The sequence below is a fragment of the Myxine glutinosa genome, chromosome 2 (genome assembly GCF_964187855.1).
Source record: "Myxine glutinosa chromosome 2, kmMyxGlut1.1, whole genome shotgun sequence".
Classification (NCBI taxonomy): Eukaryota; Metazoa; Chordata; class Myxini; order Myxiniformes; family Myxinidae; genus Myxine; species Myxine glutinosa.
In genome coordinates, this window is record NC_136262.1 from 245,535,182 (window position 1) to 245,554,648 (window position 19,467).

Genomic DNA, 19,467 nt, shown 5'->3' on the forward strand with positions numbered 1-19,467 from the left:
GCAAGGTGCTGTGACAACCATCCCCTGGCCTACGTACAGTCCTGACCTGAACCCCCTCGAGCACGTTTGGGACATGTTGGGACGACAAATTGCGAAGATGGTCCCTCCAATAGCCAATCTGGATGAATTGGAACGTGCATTACATCGGGAATGGAACAACCTGCCACAGCAACGCATACGACGGCTTACAGGGTCTATGAGACGTAGGGTTGAGTCAGTGATCCGATCACGTGGGTCCTACACACGTTATTGACGCAAAGATCGCTAGAGGTCTTCTCAGAACAATGACTGTACGTTAGAAAACATAAACGTCATCCACACTGTCCGTGATGGACCTATAGCTCCATACTTAAATTGAGGTGAAAATATGCCTAAAATTCCCAAAAAATTTCACCTTAAATTATTCAGAATAAAATATTGAAAACGGCATGATTGTTATGTTTTTATGTGACCATAATATCACTTCTCCAGAAAATATAGCAATATCATGGGTATATTACACTGTTTTGACGACAACAAACTTGTAATGTGCGAGGTTGTAAAAAAACGGGGGGGTGCTTAACTTAATTCTTTGTGTATATATAATCGTTAGATTAAATAAGACGCGGACGTAGCTTCAGGACATCGATCTTTAATTGTCAACAAGCTTTCGACCAACAAAGGTCTTCTTCTGAGTCGGCCCCAAGTTCAACGGAAGGTGATTCATGAAGGTGCTGCAGAAGGTGTTCAACGGAACTTGGGGCCGACTCAGAAGAAGACCTTTGTTGGTCGAAAGCTTGTCGACAATTAAAGATCGACGTCCTGAAGCTACGTCCGCGTCTTATTTAATCTAACGATTATTTATTCAATGCAAATGAGGCGCCCTGCTCGTACTGTGGAGTTTCTACTATTTCTTGCAGTTATATATATATATATATATATATATATATATACTAGCAGAAGTACCCGGCTTCGCTCGGGAGGTTTCATGGGAATTTGGGTTATGAGTGGGTTCCCAACAGCCACTCGGATTTTTTTTATTCCAGGCTTACTCTTGTAGGCATTTGGCACCATTATGGCAAGGTGCACCCACCTTGACACGATATCGTCATTGAGTATTGTGACCTTTTTTTTAGAACTAAGAGCTTGCCAGACTCACAGTCCAGCCACACTAATAGCACCACCACTGATGGTCCGCAACTGCTTATTAGTCATAGCTTATTTCACAATTGACCTATATATCTACAGGACATTTTGGATAATTTAGCCCCACTTATGACAGGCAATTTCACTTCAGCACTTCAGTATAGACGATGTTGTGAGTCGTTGTAGTTGGAGTGTAAACAAAAAGATTGCAGGGACATCCAACTCTGGAACAGTGGAACAGCCATCATATGGCTAACCACGAGAAAAGCAGGACTCTTCCGGATGCAATCCTGACACTGTTAATGTTTGCCCTTGTGGTTTGTTGATAGACATGGCGAAACTGACCCTGACAGGAAACTGAAGTCTCTTGAACTGAAAGGGTAGGTCAGATGGTATGAGAGAAATGCGAGGAATGAAGACGTCCTCACCTTTGCCACTACCAGTGAGAATAGTGGCCTCAATAACATGGGGCATTAATTTCTTGACCACAAGTATTGTGCCATTGCACAGTCGAGGCTGATCCCAATTGCGTAGCAGCATTATTGGTGTTCCTACTTTAAGTTCAAGCCAATGAGGAGGCAGGCCAGGTGGTTCTAGCGAATGATGAAATTCAGTGGGGGTAATTTATAACTTCAAATTGATCAACAAGTGTCAACAGATTTGTATGTGCGTGAGTGTCCAGGTATTGCTTGCAAGAGTTGCTCGTTTACTGCATTGACTGTGGTGTTTTTGGTGCCAGAATTGCCCTCTTGCACAACCATTTGTGATTTTGATAATGGTGCTGCAAGTTTGGGAACACCTTTCCTATCAAATCGTTGACTGAAATGACCACAGTGCTGATCGCAGCTGGATTTATGGTACCATCAGGAAGTACAGTTACTCGCCCTTCTCCAAGCTGTAGCAGATTCTGAGCAAACTGAGCAGAAAGCTGATCACCAAAAAGACGTGCTCTCATGTTTGTTGACAAGGTCATGGTCTTGACATGGTGCCACAAGAATGATGACTTCAGGCAAGCACGGATTTCATCAGCTCTGGTTCCCCTGGAAATTACAGGCAATCTCTGCCGAAGGTCACCTGACAGTAGAACAGTGACTCCTCCCATTGGGGCCTTGCAATTACACAAATCTTGCAATGTTCTGTCAAGTGCCTCTAATGCTCTTTTATGGGCCAATGTGCATTCATCCCAAACAATTAAGTGACATCTCTTTAGAACTTGACCAGCTCCAGAAGTTTTGGTAATCCTGCAAACAGTGGCATCATTGATGGCTAGGTCTACCAGAAGCTTGAATGCAGAATGGGCAGTACGACCTCCTGGACGTAAGGTGGCGGCAATGCCTGAAGAAGCAACAGCAACAGCTATTCGCTTCTGTTGGCGAACTTTGGCCTTAGGGACCGATTAAAGTTGGACTGTAGCCTACTCTATACAACCCCCAAACCTTGAGTAGCTTTCACCCTTGTTTAGAATTAGAGAGAATTTCAATGATCAAATTGAAGAAAACAAAGTGGCACCGATTGTTTTAGAAACAGCTGCGAGTTCAAAGTAAAACGCGAAGGCTTGTACTGTACCATATGATACGTGACGGCTCTTTCTGACTTCCTGGCAGAGTACGTGTTGACGTCATACATTCCAGGCGCGCATCAAATACAAAGTGTCCGTTAACTTTCCGAAATTTGGCCGATTTTTGGGTGGCATCGTAGTAGGGAAAACTGTCGCTTTTCGGTTGATAATGGGAAGAGGTGGGGAAAACGCTCGTTTTTTTATGGAAAACTTTCGCTTTACTTATAAAATAGGGATAAATCGGAGATTTTCGAAGGTAGGAATAAATCAGAATAAAAAAATAGGAATACATCGGAGAAATAGGAATAATAATAATAATGAAGAAACATGGCGAAAACGTTCGCTATTAAAATGAATGTTGAAGTAACGCCATGGCTTATATACGATTATTAGGAGGGGCGGAGACCTTAGGGAGGCGGAGACTATTTCAATTGTCCAATAGAAAAAGGGTAAAAAAAATTGACCCTTCGAGAAAGGTCAAATATTTCGTGGTCCCGCCTTTTTTTTTCTTTTTTTTTATACGAGCAGAAGTTCGAGCAGAAATAGGAATAAATCGGAGAAATAGGAATAATAATAATAATGAAGAAACGTGGCGAAAACGTTCGCTATTAAAATGAATGTTGATGTAACGCCCACGGCTTATATAGGATTATTAGGAGGGGCGGAGACCTTAGGGAGGTGGAGACTATTTAAATTGTCCAATAGAATTCTAGAAAGGTCAAATATATCGTGGTCCCGTCTTTTCTTTTCTTTTTTTTTGAGTTCGCGCTCGGGGAGTGCGATTTCAGTAATTTTAAAGACTGCCATTGGATTCCCCCATATAAAACTACCCCTAGTTGTGCACCTTTAAGACCTCAAAGTAGGCACATATGGATTTGTATACCTAACGATACCACAAACAGACATTGCCTTTTATTATATAGATACTAGCCGAAAGCACCCGGCGTTGCCAGGGTTCTTTTTGAATGAATTTACTACTATAATTCAGCTTTCACTCGCGGCCGTAGAAGATTGACTACTATAATTCAGCTCAGCTTTTAATTGTGAAATGGGCCCAGACCGGCCGAAGCGGCCTCGACCGGCCTCGTCACCTAGCCTATAACCTTCCCGGGGCCCGTCCCGACATTTTTGGTTCTTTTTGAATGAATTTACTACAATAAATTCAGCTTTTACTCGTGGCCGTAGAAGATTGACTACTATAATTCAGCTCAGATTTTAATTGCGAAATGGGCACAGCCCAGCCGAAGAGGCCTCGACCGGCCTTGCCACCTAGCCTATAACCTTCCCGGGGCCCGTCGCAACATTTTTAGTTCTTTTTGAATGAATTTACTACTATAATTCAGCTTTTACTCGCGACCGTAGAAGATTGACTACTATAATTCAGCTCAGCTTTTAATTGCGAAATGGGCCCAGCCCAGCCGAGGTGGGCCTCAACCGGTCTCGCCACCTAGCCTAAAACCTTCCCGGGGCCCGTCCCGACATTTTTTGTATTAGAGGTTTCCTCCTATCTTTCACCATTCAGGAGATTAGCTTGCGCAGGCAAACAAACAAACAAACAAACAAACACACAAACAAACAAACAAACAAAAACGTTCTTTTATATATATATATACACACATATATATATATATATATATATATATATATATATATATATATATATATATATATATATATATATATATATATACATATATATATACATATATATATATATATATATATATATATATATATATATATACATATATATATATATATATATACATATATATATATATATATATATATATATATATATATATATATATATATATATATATATATATATATTGCGGATCTCAGCATCGGCCTTTCCTCTTTACCAAGGGGGGATTAGTCCTCTTGTCTTTTACTAGTCGACGGGACCCGGGACCTATGACGTCCTTCCCGGGCAGCGTTAAATAGGGTTTTAGGACTATGAATTTGCTATTACCTAAGTACTAATGCTGACCGGAAACGAGGAAATAAGCCCCGCCCGAATCACAGGTGTTAGTGGAAACGCCGAGCGGTAGCGACCCGTGACCCGAGCCGTTATCAATGACTAAACCTGATCCGAGCGGCTCTTAATCGTGCCACGCTTACCCAATGGAGGAAATGACTGCAACGGTCGAATTTGGAAGAAAGGAATAACAGAATGTATTTACACTTTGAACAAGAAGAAGAAGAATACACAGTGCAGCCTTAAACAGTCTTAACTTATCCCTGGACAAACGGGCCCATCACACTCAGACACACTCACACGCGGTTGCAGACGAACAGGTCGATGGTCCAGGGATGGCGTCCAGGCAGCTTTCCCTCCGGTCCCCAACTCGCACCGCGAAGGAGATGAACAAAGATGGCAGGAGCTCTCCACGTGTCGTTCTTGCGCACAGGATTATCACAGGGCGAACGGTAGGCTGGCCTTGGTGATTACACTTGTGGCTCAGCCGCGTACGTAATAAGCGAATAGTTCGTAATAGTTCAATTAGCGCGAACAATGCGCTTCTCAATCAAGGCTCGAAACTGCTTTGCGCACGCCATTCTTCTTAATGCAGTTCTCGCACGAGTGCTCCGGATCAGTTCTCTCAAGCGCCTCTCCCTTCTCCAAGCTCAGCTCCAGCCAGACCTTCGTATCAGTTCTCATAAGGGCAGTCCTCTGTAAGCACCTCTCCCTTCTCATCTCATCACTTCAACACCGCGCATCCCTTTCTCATCTGAGGTGGGGCCTCGCGCCAAGGGTTTTATTACCACGCCCTTGGAACCCTCTGGAACTCACCAGACATCTCTTGCCACGCCCTATCAAGCCATGCCCACCGAGCTCTGGTTGGCTGTTGCCCTTACCGTCACCGCCTTCTGTCGTGCTGCTTGTCGCGGCCACACCCCGACCTCACGCTCCTCCCTCTTTTCAGGCCTACCTCATGGTTACCCGACTAGTTTGAGCGAGCAACGGGCAGCTAACGCTGCTGGCGGCCAAAGCGTAACAAACTTGAGGGATGCCAAATGGGGCGTGGGATCGAGTTTGCCCATAGATGGAATTGAAGGGCGGCCGCAAAATGAAAGGGGCCGAAGCTTATTTCTTTACACAACGCAGATGTCACTAGGGAAATGGCCTACTCTTACACATACTATGACATAACTAATTCTAATGGGCCTACGTGTTGCTTGTGGACTAACTATGGGGGGCAAACCTTTAACCTTTAATGATGTTATATGTACAATTCTCAAAACCTCAACAATATATATGTATATATATATATATATATATATATATATATATATATATATATATATATATATATATATATATATATATATATATATATATATCCACCTCAGTCCTTTTGTTCAGTATACTGAACATTTGTCATTTCAAATTCCCCACGAGACTATCGCGCAAGAATCTGCTGGTGTGAACATTCATGATACTGAACATATAACCAGGATTTAAGAGTCTGTATTGGGGCCTTGGATTTGGGGTATTGACCCACCATTCACGACAGGGGAATCTTGTCCCACCTTTTAACATACATCAAAAGGACATGTTTGATGTTGCTGTTTGAGCACATAGCTCATGATGATGGTATCCCAGGTGCAAATTGTTAATAATGTTGTGCTGATCCCATATCTTGTGTTGATTTAGTAACGTCGTCGTAATCCATACACAAGTAAGCTATTATCTCCCAATGTCTTTTTTGCACACAAGATATGAACAAGTGCCTGCATGAATGTAATTAAATCCCTGTTGAAAAGGACAAGTTGAGACGATACCAATCTATGCAGACTCTGGGATTTAAACCTCATGCGGTTACAGCATAATAAGGCACCTGTTCCTATAAAATAGTGAACAAGAAATTCTTTTATAACTTGATTTAATCAGCTTATCAGTTATAAAGGCTTTATTTATGACTCAACACAGTAGTCCAAAATAATGTTTGTTTGTTTTTCTTGTGTTTTTTTCTTCCAGGAAACCTCCAGATATCAGTTCCAAACGGGTATCCTTTCACTAGATATCCTGAAGATAGTTTTCACAGAGGCATTGCAACGGATGGTAAGCGCATTATACACCGCCATCAGGGGCATTTATCTCTCATCTGCTGCACTGCCACACCTTTGCCTTCTATAGGTCTGTGTTAACATAGAGAACTAGAATGGCACTCATTAGAGCACATACATTCGCCAAGCTGAACAGTTTACATTTTGTATCCCACTGATTGGCCGGATAAGTACCCGATCCGGACCTGAACCACAATCTAATCGGCTTGGTATTGTCACCCACCCAACTCATCCACCTAGTTTTATCATAATCCATCAACAACATTTTGAAATATCTTGCTCAATATTGTTTTGGCCCCCATCTTTCAATGGTGAAGGATCACGTAGAAATTAAAAATTCTCGTATCCGAATCCATGTTCACATCTTGACCCAAAACAAATTGATTGTCCATGTCGCCCACCAAAGCTATCCACCAAATTTTGTCTGAATTCATCCATAACTTTTTGAGATATCCTGCTTACAGACAGACAGAGCGACAGACAAACAAACAAGAAGGTGTTACTTGAGAGGACCTTGACCTCTGAACATGGTCATTTTGACGATATCTTTCCCACGAGTGGCTCCACTGCGAATCTGCAATCTCCTGACACAATATTACCACCATCACATTTTATGCAAATTAAGTCACCATGGCGTTGACCTTCGATCTACACATTTTGATACCTGTATCTTCAGGCATTTCCGTGTTATCATCTTTTTTTGTCCTTAAATAACCCCCTACCTCGAAGGTGTGTAATGAGTGCAAAGGTTTTAAGGGTCTGTAAGGGTATATATGGGTCTTAAGTTAAGTGGTCTAAAGAGCTAAATGGTATTTTTCCAATCGTGGTTAAGGTCTAAAGACATCTAAATGTCTCAGGGATCTCAGCAGTCTAAAGGATCTAAGTGACCTAAAGCGTCTAAGGTAGTCTAAAGGGGTCCAAAATGGTCTAAAAAGTGTAAGGTGTCTAAAGGGCATGTTCAACAGTTGTTACTAGTATATTGGGCCTTGGGAGTCTGAATGGTCTAATGTGATCTATATGGTATGAGGGGTCTTAATGAATTCAGTTTCTAAATGGTGAAATAGGGTATTAGCATTCTAAAGGGTCTATAAATGGGGTCTAATGGGGGTATAATGGGGTTGTATCATTCTAAACTCGAAAGGGTCTTCGAAGTCTTAAATATCTATATAGCCTAAGGGTTATAATTGGGTATTATGGGTCATAACAGGATCTACACCATCTACAGCATCCATAAGGCAAACAAGGTCTTAATGGGTCTTAGGGGTCTAAAATGGTCAAAGAATCTAAGTGGTGCATGGGGTTATTGGATCGAAGGGGTCTCAATGTCTAAGGGATCTAAAGGTCTAAAGGGTATGTTTCAACAGTATTTACAGGTCTATAGAGTCTAAGGAGTCTAAAGGGTCAAAACATGGTTTAATGAGTGAAAGGTCCAGGGGTAAAGGGGTCAAAAGGGTGCAAAAGTCTTCACGAGTCCAAAGGGTCTTAAACAAGTCAAACAGGTCTAAAGTATATAAATACAGAGAATAGGAAATAATATATGTATATGTGGATATGTATATATATATATATATGTGTGTGTATATATATTTATACATAATATCGGCTCGCTGGGCTCGCTTCACAAAGCGTCGTTACTGAGGAGCGGGCTTATTTTAGCTGAGGCTAATGACTGTACCTGAGTTGCTGTGTTGTCATGATTTTCACCAATCATAATACAAACAATTACTTGGCACAAATTTATTTGTTGTGTTTGTGATATTACATTTTTATAGGCAATTTAGGTTGAAGATTTAGGTTAAATGTTTTTTTTTCAAGAAAGAACCCCTCAGCACATACATAGGGGAGGGGTAGGTGCAGACTGGAAGTTTGGGACGGTTACACCTCACCACCACTTAATTCAAAACACCTCACCACCACGTAACTCAAAACACCTCACCACCACGTAATTCAAAACACCTCACCACCACGTAATTCAAAACACCTCACCACCACGTAATTCAAAACACCTCACCACCACGTAATTCAAAACACCTCACCACCAAGTAATTCAAAACACCTCACCACCACGTAATTCAAAACACCTCACCACCACGTAATTCAAAACACCTCACCACCAAGTAATTCAAAACACCTCACCACCAAGTAATTCAAAACACCTCACCACCACGTAATTCAAAACACCTCACCACCAAGTAATTCAAAACACCTCACCACCAAGTAATTCAAAACACCTCACCACCAAGTAATTCAAAACACCTCACCACCAAGTAATTAAAAACACCTCACCACCAAGTAATTCAAAACACCTCACCACCACATAATTCAAAACACCTCACCACCAAGTAATTCAAAACACCTCACCACCAAGTAATTCAAAACACCTCACCACCAAGTAATTAAAAACACCTCACCACCACGTAATTCAAAACACCTCACCACCACGTAATTCAAAACACCTCACCACCAAGTAATTCAAAACACGTCACCACCACATAATTCAAAACACCTCACCACCACGTAATTCAAAACACCTCACCACCACGTAATTCAAAACACCTCACCACCAAGTAATTCAAAACACCTCACCACCACATAATTCAAAACACCTCACAGCCATAAAACACGTAATAAAAACACCTCACAGCCATAAAACACGTATTAAAAACACCTCACAGCCATAAAACACGTCATAAAAATACCTCACAGCCATAAAACACGTAATAAAAACACTTCACAGCCATAAAACATGTAATAAAAACACCTCACCACCACGAAATTAGAAACACCTCACAGCCATAAAACACGTAATAAAAATACCTCACCACCACGAAATGAAAAACACCTCACAGCCATAAAACACGAAATAAAAACACCTCACAGCCATAAAACACGCAATAAAAACACCTCACAGCCATAAAACACATAATAAAAACACCTCACCACCGCGAAATTAAAAACACCCCACAGCCATAAAACACGTAATAAAAACACCTCACCACCACGAAATTAAAAACACCTCACAACCATAAAACACGTAATAAAAACACATCACAGCCATAAGACACATAATAAAAACACCTCACCACCGCAAAATTAAAAACACCTCACAGCCATAAAACACGTAATAAAAACACCTCACCACCACAAAATTAAAAACACCTCACAGCCATAAAAACGGAATAAAAACACAAACACCTCACAGCCATAAAACACATAATAAAAACACCTCACCACCGCGAAATTAAAAACACCCCACAGCCATAAAACACGTAATAAAAACACCTCACCACCACGAAATTAAAAACACCTCACAACCATAAAACACGTAATAAAAACACATCACAGCCATAAGACACATAATAAAAACACCTCACCACTGCAAAATTAAAAACACCTCACAGCCATAAAACACGTAATAAAAACACCTCACCACCACAAAATTAAAAACACCTCACAGCCATAAAAACGGAATAAAAACACCTCACAGCCATAAAACACGTAATAAAAACACCTCACAACCATAAAACACGTAATAAAAACACCTCACCACCACAAAATTAAAAACACCTCACAGCCATAAAAACGGAATAAAAACACCTCACAGCCATAAAACACATAATAAAAACACCTCACAACCATAAAACACGTAATAAAAACACCTCACAGCCATAAGACACATAATAAAAACACCTCACCACCACAAAATTAAAAACACCTCACAGCCATAAAACACGTAATAAAAACACCTCACAGCCATAAAACACGTAATAAAAACACCTCACCACCACAAAATTAAAAACACCTCACAGCCATAAAAACGGAATAAAAACACCTCACAGCCATAAAACACGTAATAAAAACACCTCACAGCCATAAGACACGTAATAAAAACACCTCACCACCACAAAATTAAAAACACCTCACAGCCATAAAAACGGAATAAAAACACCTCACAGCCATAAAACACGTAATAAAAACACCTCACAGCCACAAAATTAAAAACACCTCACAGCCATAAAACACGTAATAAAAACACCTCACCACCACAAAATTAAAAACACCTCACAGCCATAAAACACGTAATAAAAACACCCCACAGCCACAAAATTAAAAACACCTCACCACCACATCATTTAAAAACACCTCACCACCAAGTAATTCAAAACACCTCACCACCACGTAATTCAAAACACCTCATCACCAACTAATTCAAAACATCTCACCACCACATATTTAAAAACACCTCACCACCACGTAATTATAAATACCTCACCACCATGTAATTCAAAACACCTCACCACCATGTGATTAAAAAACACCTCACCACCACGTAATTCAAAACACCTCACCACCATGTGATTAAAAAACACCTCACCACCATGTGATTTAAAAACACCTCACCACCACGTCATTTAAAAACACCTCACCACCACATAATTCAAAATACCTCACCATCACATGATTCAAAACCACCACAACGTTATTAAAAACACTTCACAACCACGGAAACAAAAGTTTGAGGGAGTCGTTAAGTGACAACACAGACACTGCCCAGATGTGTAGATATGTACCCGAGTGACTCGGGTACATTCGGTGACTCAGTGACAGATGTGTAGATAGTCACAGATAAATGACTGTACCCGAGTTGCCGTTTTGTCATGGTTTAAACCAATCATAATTCAAACAATTATTTTGCACAAATGTATTTGTAATATACGTGATATCACATTTTATAAACAATTGAAGTTGAAAAAAAAAAATTCCCCAAAAAAATCCAAAAAAAAAAACAATTGGAATTTTTTTCAAAAGAAATACCGTTAGGACATACCGACGGGAGAGATATGTGCATACCAGAAGTTTGGTACGACTTCACAAAAGTTTGAGAAAGTAGTTCAGTGACAAGACAACACAACACAACACAGGACAACACAGGACAGGACAGACGCTGCACAGATATATATATATATATATAAAGCAGTAAAGTATGTTTGTTTGTTTGTCCTCTTATAACTCGAGAACTACTCATCGCAGAGAAAAACCAAAGGCATATTCGGAATCAGTACGTCTCAGAGCAACTACAGCACACCTTAAATTAAAAAAAAAACTTCGGGTTTTAAAATTAGCGTATTAGTGCAGAAGCGCTAGCAGAAGAGGGAGGGAATCGAAGGGAGGGAGCGCAGCGCTCCCTCTAGCGCTTCGCAGCGCCAGCGCTTCTGTTAGCGTAATGGTGCACAGGCGGTTCTCACTCTTGCGCATGCGCAAATGCGCTGTTCCGATGCTTCATGTTCCTGCAAAGACTTTGGCGCATGCGCAAATGACGACACATGGGCCACTGTATGTTCGTTTAATACGTACGCGCTTTGATGGGCGGGGCGTATGGCGTTCATGAAATGGTCGAATGCGGAAGTGCTTGAAGCCGTTGCGAGCGACTCGCACGATCTCTTGTCATGGTCCACAAGATTATCACAGAGACGTGCAGTTTCCAGCATTACGAGATATGATCGAGACCTAACTTTTGAGACCAGTCCCAGCCTTCTAGGCCCCGTGGTTGGTTCAGACGACCCCGACAAAGGACGTGTTGGATTTTATCGCGAGCCGATTCGAGCGCCGACGTGCCGGCGAACAAAACCAGTCATATCTTTTTAACGCGTGGTTCGATTTTTACAAAATAAACTTTTTATTGAAGGGCTGAACCGTGCGCTCACAACGATACCGAGTTTGACCTTGGGAGAGCCGTTTTGCGCCGGCAAAGGCGCCTTGTTTTCCGTGATGACCATGTCGTGCTGCATAGATTACCATAAATTATAATATATTACCGGCGGCGCGTTCCGTGACGTCACGGCTCACTTAATTGCAATTATCTCTGGGATTCCTTGGCCGAATCGTACCAACTTCTATCTATCTATAATTCCAGTAATCTCTGTCTGTACGTTTGTACGTTTGTCTGTGACCGCTGTTTCTCGACAACCACGGGTCCGATATACTTTTAACTTGCCAGGTATATTGCTGGGGACCCGAGGATGTGCCTTTTCAAGGTTTCATATTAATCGGACAATTACTTACCGAGCTATGTCCAAAAAACGATTCAACCAATCAGAGAGCAGCGAACGATCGCGTGTGCCGGCGTTGCGAATGGACCAAACCATTCCATGTAAATAGAGGGGGGGGGGGGTTCTGTGGTCGTTGCGAATGGACGAAACCATTTCATGTAAATAGAGGGGGGGGATTGTCACTGTACTCGCAAGCCGTTCGCCGTTCGCTTTGGCGTTGCGAATGGACCAAACCATTTCATGTAAATAGAGGGGGGGGGATATAATTTTAGATAGATATATAGTACGGGCATATATATAGTACGGGCATGCCCTAGTATATATAAAGCAGTAAAGTATGTTTGTTTGTCCTCTTATAACTCGAGAGCTACTCATCGCAGAGAAAAACCAAAGGCATATTCGGAATCAGTACGTCTCAGAGCAACTACAGCACACCTTAAATTTTTAAAAACTTCGGGTTTTAAAATTAGCGTATTAGCACAGAAGCGCTAGCAGAAGAGGGAGGGAATCGAAGGGAGGGAGCGCAGTGCTCCCTCTAGCGCTTCGCAGCGCCAGCGCTTCTGTTAGCGTAATTAGCGTATTTTGGAACGTTAATTTTTCAACTTCATTATTCGGAATCAGTACGTCCCAGAGAAACTTCGTAATGTTAATTTTTCAACTTCATCCGATTGACATGGGACCAACGGCATGTGACAGAGAGTGAAACATAATGCTACATTTATTTGACGACAATGAGTTCTGACTTCCGGGTTCGTGCCGCCAACCCTGTTAGGCGCCTCTTGCGGCACACAGGGAATTACCAGTGAACTGGTACTCAATTTGCCGACCTCGGTAGGATGACAGGCTGAGTCAACCCCCCTGGTGTTAAGGGGGAAGAGGAGGGGAGGGGAACGGGGGGGGAGGGGGGGAGGGGGAGGAGGAAGGGGGGGGAGGGGGGGAGGGGGAGGAGGAAGGGGGGGGACGGGGGAGGGGGAGGTGAAGGGGGGAGGGGAAGGGGGAGGGGGGGAGGGGAAGGGGGGAGGGGGGAGGGGCCCTTCTTCCCCTGGGCACCCCCAGACCCTCTCCTCCCCCCTTCCCCTCCCCCCCTCCCCCCCTTCCCCCCTTCCCCCTCCCCCCTGTTCCCCCTCCTCTCCTCTTCCCCCTCCCCTCCTCCTCCCCCCCTTCCCCCTCCCCCTCCCCCCTCCCCCTGCCCCCTCCCCCTCCCCCCTCCCCCCCGTTCCCCTCCCCTCCTCTTCCCCCTCCCCTCTTCCTCCCCCACCCGGCAATGCCGGGTACTTCTGCTAGTATATATATATATATATACAGACTTGGCATTTAATATGGAATATTTTTTTTGTGGGGGGTGAACTTACTTTTCAATATGTCTTCGAACCAAAAGTTCATTGGAATTATGTTGAAATTATTCTAGATTTTGTTAATGCGACCTTTAAAAGAAACAAAAACCACATTTGACATTTCGAAACAAATAAATTGATCCTTGAAATTGATGTAAACTGATATCGAACTCAATTCATGGACAGTACTGTGTTAAACTGCTGTACGTTTTCCAGAAGTATCTCTTTATTTCGCACATTAGCCAAATTTTTTTTTAACAAAAACAAAAGTTAAATTACGACTGGGATTACGGACAGTAAAATTACAGTTCAGTACTTCGTGTAACCCCCACGAGCATTCAGGAGAGCACGTACACGTCGAGGCATGCTGTTCACGAGAGGTTTGTCCAAGGTTTGGACAGGAATCGCTTGCCATGCAGTGACAATAGCCTGCTGCAATTCACGCACAGAGGTCGGCTGCTGGTCCAAGTTGTCGATTTGACGCGTTAATTCTGCCCACAAGTTCTCTATCGGATTCATATCCGAGGACATGGCAGGCCACTCCATATGCTCTACACCACGGTCAGCAAGAAAGTCTTGGATCATGCGAGCACGATGAGGCCGTGCATTGTCACCTTGGAAGACAAAGTTTCCCCGAAAGGCTGCACGAGCAAATGGAAGCAATGTTTCTTCCAGAATGGCCCTGTACTTGAACTGGTTCAAGTTTCTATTCAGAACAACCAGGTCAGTTTTGCCCCCTGTATGAAAAGCAGCCCAAACGGTCACCCCACCACCTCCAGCTTGGACTCTTGGCACTATACAATCTTTGTTGTAGGCTTCATGCACTTGTCTGCGCACTCGGACGCGGCCATCTTGACGATAGACCAGAAATCTAGACTCGTCACTGAATATCACGTGATTCCAGTGTCCTGGCTGCCATTGATGGTGCTCTCTGGCCCACTGCAATCGGTGCTGGTGGTGTTGTCTGGTCTGGCATGGCTTTCTCAGGGGATGCCTGGCACGATAGCCTGATTGAACCAGTCGTTGGTTGACTAGCCTTCTGGATACAGGCACATTTGTCAGTGGCTGCCACTCAGCCCTAAGCCGATTAGCTGACTTGGTACGGCCATTGCGGACTAACCGGTGCAGCTGGCGATCATCCCTCCTTGTGGTTCTGCGGGGATGTCCTGGCCTCGGTATTGGAGTAGGGACACCCCTCTTAGCATTTCGTTTCAGGATCTTTGACACCTGACCTTGAGTGATGCCATACTGCCGAGCAATTTTTCATGCCGCACACTGTTTCATGCCGTAATTTCGTAAAGCCACCACTCCATGACAAACAGCATTGTCGAGTTGACGGACCATCTCCAGAAGAAGCAGCAATAACTTTTGGAGACGTGCAGCAGTTGTTTTCCACTAATACAGAACGCAACAACCCTTGTATACCCGACTGTGAAGCCAATCATCAAATGCACCTGTCCATACATTTTGCCACGCCACCTGTGATATAATCCTGTTGTTGACTTCTTGCTGCAACAGACAATCAGTGACATGGTTCTTTCAACAGATAAATCACCAAAGTGTAAAAGAAACTCACCAGATTGATATACTGAGTTAAGAAAGTAAACCCAAGTCAAGAAAAAAAAAATATTCCATATTAAATGCCAAGTCTGTATATATATATATATATATATATATATATATATATATATATATATATATATACATATATATATATATATCTATATATCTATATATATATATATATATATATATATATATATATATATATATATCTATATATATATATATATATATATATATATATATATATATATATATATATATATATATATATATTTATATATATATATATATTATATATATATATATATTGTCATGTGCCTACCCTGTAGTGAACACTGCAGGGTAACACAGATGACCAAACGAGCTTTACTCCAAGGCGTTCAATCCAATGATGGGATTCTTTACACGCGAGGGAAAGGAGGATAACGAACTTACCTGGATGGCTTCCACCCGACGTCTTTGCACCTGAATAATCAATCAACTCAACGACACAGAATTAACATGTACAAAAATACTGGCTTTATCTATCTACTAGGGCATGCCCGTACTATATCTATATCTAAAATTATATCCCCCCCCCTCTATTTACATGAAATGGTTTGGTCCAAAGCGAACGGCTTGCGAGTGGTGACAATCCCCCCCCCTCTATTTACATGCAATGGTTTGGTCCAAAGCGAACGGCTTCCGGAGTTTGGTAAAGAAATCGCCATCGCGTGCACAAACGCGCAGGAAAGCGAATGAATCGCAAATTCGTTTTTATTAGTTGTAAAACATAGTTTAACGCCAACATAGTTTGCAAACGTGAAATAAATGAATACGCTCTCAAATGTGCCATCCGAGGCAGAGTGTGCCCGCCACGTTCGGCACACGCGATCGTTCGCTGCTCTCTGATTGGTTGAATCGTTTTTTGGACATAGCTCGGTAAGTAATTGTCCGATTAATATGAAACCTTGAAAAGGCACATCCTCGGGTCCCCAGCAATATACCTGGCAAGTTAAAAGTATATCGGACCCGTGGTTGTCGAGAAACAGCGGTCACAGACAAACAAACGTCCAGACAGACAGACAGAGATTACTGGAATTATAGATAGATAATTCCAGTAATCTCTGTCTGTACGTTTGTACGTTTGTCTGTGACCGCTGTTTCTCGACAACCACGGGTCCGATATACTTTTAACTTGCCAGGTATATTGCTGGGGACCCGAGGATGTGCCTTTTCAAGGTTTCATATTAATCGGACAATTACTTACCGAGCTATGTCCAAAAAACGATTCAACCAATCAGAGAGCAGCGAACGATCGCGTGTGCCGAACGTGGCGGGCACACTCTGCCTCGGATGGCACATTTGAGAGCGTATTCATTTATTTCACGTTTGCAAACTATGTTGGCGTTAAACTATGTTTTACAACTAATAAAAACGAATTTGCGATTCATTCGCTTTCCTGCGCGTTTGTGCACGCGATGGCGATTTCTTTACCAAACTCCGGAAGCCGTTCGCTTTGGACCAAACCATTGCATGTAAATAGAGGGGGGGGATATAATTTTAGATATAGATATAGTACGGGCAATGCCCTAGTTGAAGAAATGTCGGTAACCAAATGATGTACGATAAAATAAAGTCCTAACTGGAGAGCTCCCTACAGACTCAAATACAAACAATGGGGAAAATAATTGTGAAAAGAAATATGTGTTTTGTGGCATTTAGCTCTACTTGGCTCTTGAACCTCATGAGGAATCGCCCCGGGCCCCGCGTCCTGGCCCCGCGTCCTTGCGTGCGAAAATACGCTCGTTGGTGCGAAGTCTGTGTGCGGGAACGACCTTGGTGCGCAGCTCGCTCTTCCAGCCACCGAGCTCAAGGCGAGCAGGCCGGGCTCATCCACTCGCCATCTGATCCACACCCGCACCCACATCTCCCAGCGCAAGAGCGCTATGAACTCCGACCTGTCTGTTTATCCGTTTGTTTGTTTGTTTGTTTGTTTGTGAACAAGAAATCTCAAAAAGTTGTGGACGGATTTGGTCGAAATTTGGCAGAGAGCTGACGTATGTGACAAGGACGAAATGATTAGATTTTGGTGAAGTTCCGGAATCGGATCCGGCTAGTATAATGTTTTAAGTGATTCTTCACCATTGGGAGATCAGGCCAAAAACGATACATAGCAGGATATCTCAAAAGGTTGTGGACGGATTTGGACGTAATTTGGTGGAGAGGTTGTGTGTGTTACAAGGACGATTCGATTCAATTTTGGTGAAGATCTGAATATGTATTTGGATATGATAATTTTTTTTTTTTAAAGTTCTTCTTCACCATTGAGAGATCGGGTGAAAAGCGATATATAACATGATATTTAAAAAAGTTTTGGATGCGTTATGACTAAACATGGTGGACGAGTTGGTTCGCTGACAAGAAAAAGCCGATTAGATTTTGGTTCAGGTCCGAATCCAGATCCGGCCTATCATTGGGATACAAAACAAACTGTTCAGCCTGACGGAGGTATGCTCTCTACCGAGTGCCCTTGTAGTTACTTTTTTAATTACGAGCGGCCTTGGAAAAATGTCGTGAATAGCTATCTTAACACGGATATAGACCTCAACACGGAATTTGCCCAAGTGGGACTACCCCCATGGGGAGGTGGGCAAATTAATTCTCTACAACCTCCATCCTGTGACCCTTCGTCCTCCTGTCAAGTTTCGTTGAGATTGGATAAGTAATGACCAAATGTATTGCGGTCAGACAGACAGACAGACAGGCATAGACGCATCAACTTGCATATTTTAGTGCAATGACATCACACATAAATATATATTTTCTCATTTATTACTCATGGAATAGCTGGCTTTGTGGAGACGGACATAATTTGAGAAGTGGAGGATATATATGGATGTACGGTAAAACATACAAATAGTTTAGAGAAAATGTATTTAAGATAACAAATATTTATAAACCGACAACTACACGCTATTGGCACTGGTTTACCATTGTGATTTCAAAATGAACTAGTGGTAGTACTGGTGAGGTTTGACCTCACCAGTACTGCCACTGTGAACTTTATGCCAGTTTGATTCATTTTTGCATTATGGTGTCCCTGTGTGCTCGACTACAATTACCCCCCCCCCCCCCCCCCCCCCACACACACACACACACAGACACGCACACTACTAAATTCTGAGTGCCGTGTGCTATTCCAGACCCTGTTTACGCACGAGAATCGCAACAGGCGAAGGGTCTCCATGGACTGCATGCCTGCGGTTCGTCCTATCATATCCAGGGTCCCCAGACTCCCATCTTCAGCTTCTTCGCCAAACAATATATATGCAGGTGTGTGTCCACTCGCAGAGGATTTCACAGGAGGACGTCATGATGATGTGATGTCATTTCTCATTTTGAGCACGAACTCCTGCTCAGCCTCACCCCCTCCCTGTATTAAACCACATGACTCAAACCAGTCCATAGCAGTACAATGTAGCTTCAGGATGGAGGCATCCTTCATCGCATGTTGAGGGGTTTCCCAGTTATCACGCCCAAAATATAACTTTTCAAAATGTATCTTTCTTACACTGCATCTTCTGTTGCTGCCCATTTGTGATCACATTTTATCAGCAAAATACAAGAAAGTTTGCCTCACGTACCCATTAATTGATTAATAAATCGTCATGGTTTCCATGCAGGCTGAAGGTGATGGTCAGTAATGAAAGAGTTTCTTCCGCATATTAGATGTTTGTGTTTTGCTGAAACGTTTAAGGAAACAATAACTGATAGAAAG

The 19,467-nt window shown here is 42.5% G+C and overlaps 1 protein-coding gene across 9 annotated transcripts in view; it reads left to right on the plus strand.

Annotated features, from left to right (window-relative positions):
• KNDC1 (kinase non-catalytic C-lobe domain containing 1) overlaps positions 1-19,467 on the plus strand; it is a 1,149,158-nt gene that overhangs the window by 1,028,786 nt on the left and 100,905 nt on the right. For all 9 annotated transcript variants that reach the window (XM_078772411.1, XM_078772412.1, XM_078772409.1 and 6 more), the window contains 2 exons: positions 6,669-6,752; positions 18,893-19,022. In XM_078772411.1, the coding sequence (XP_078628537.1) occupies positions 6,669-6,752; positions 18,893-19,022 (214 nt within the window). The remainder of the gene's footprint in view (positions 1-6,668; positions 6,753-18,892; positions 19,023-19,467) is intronic.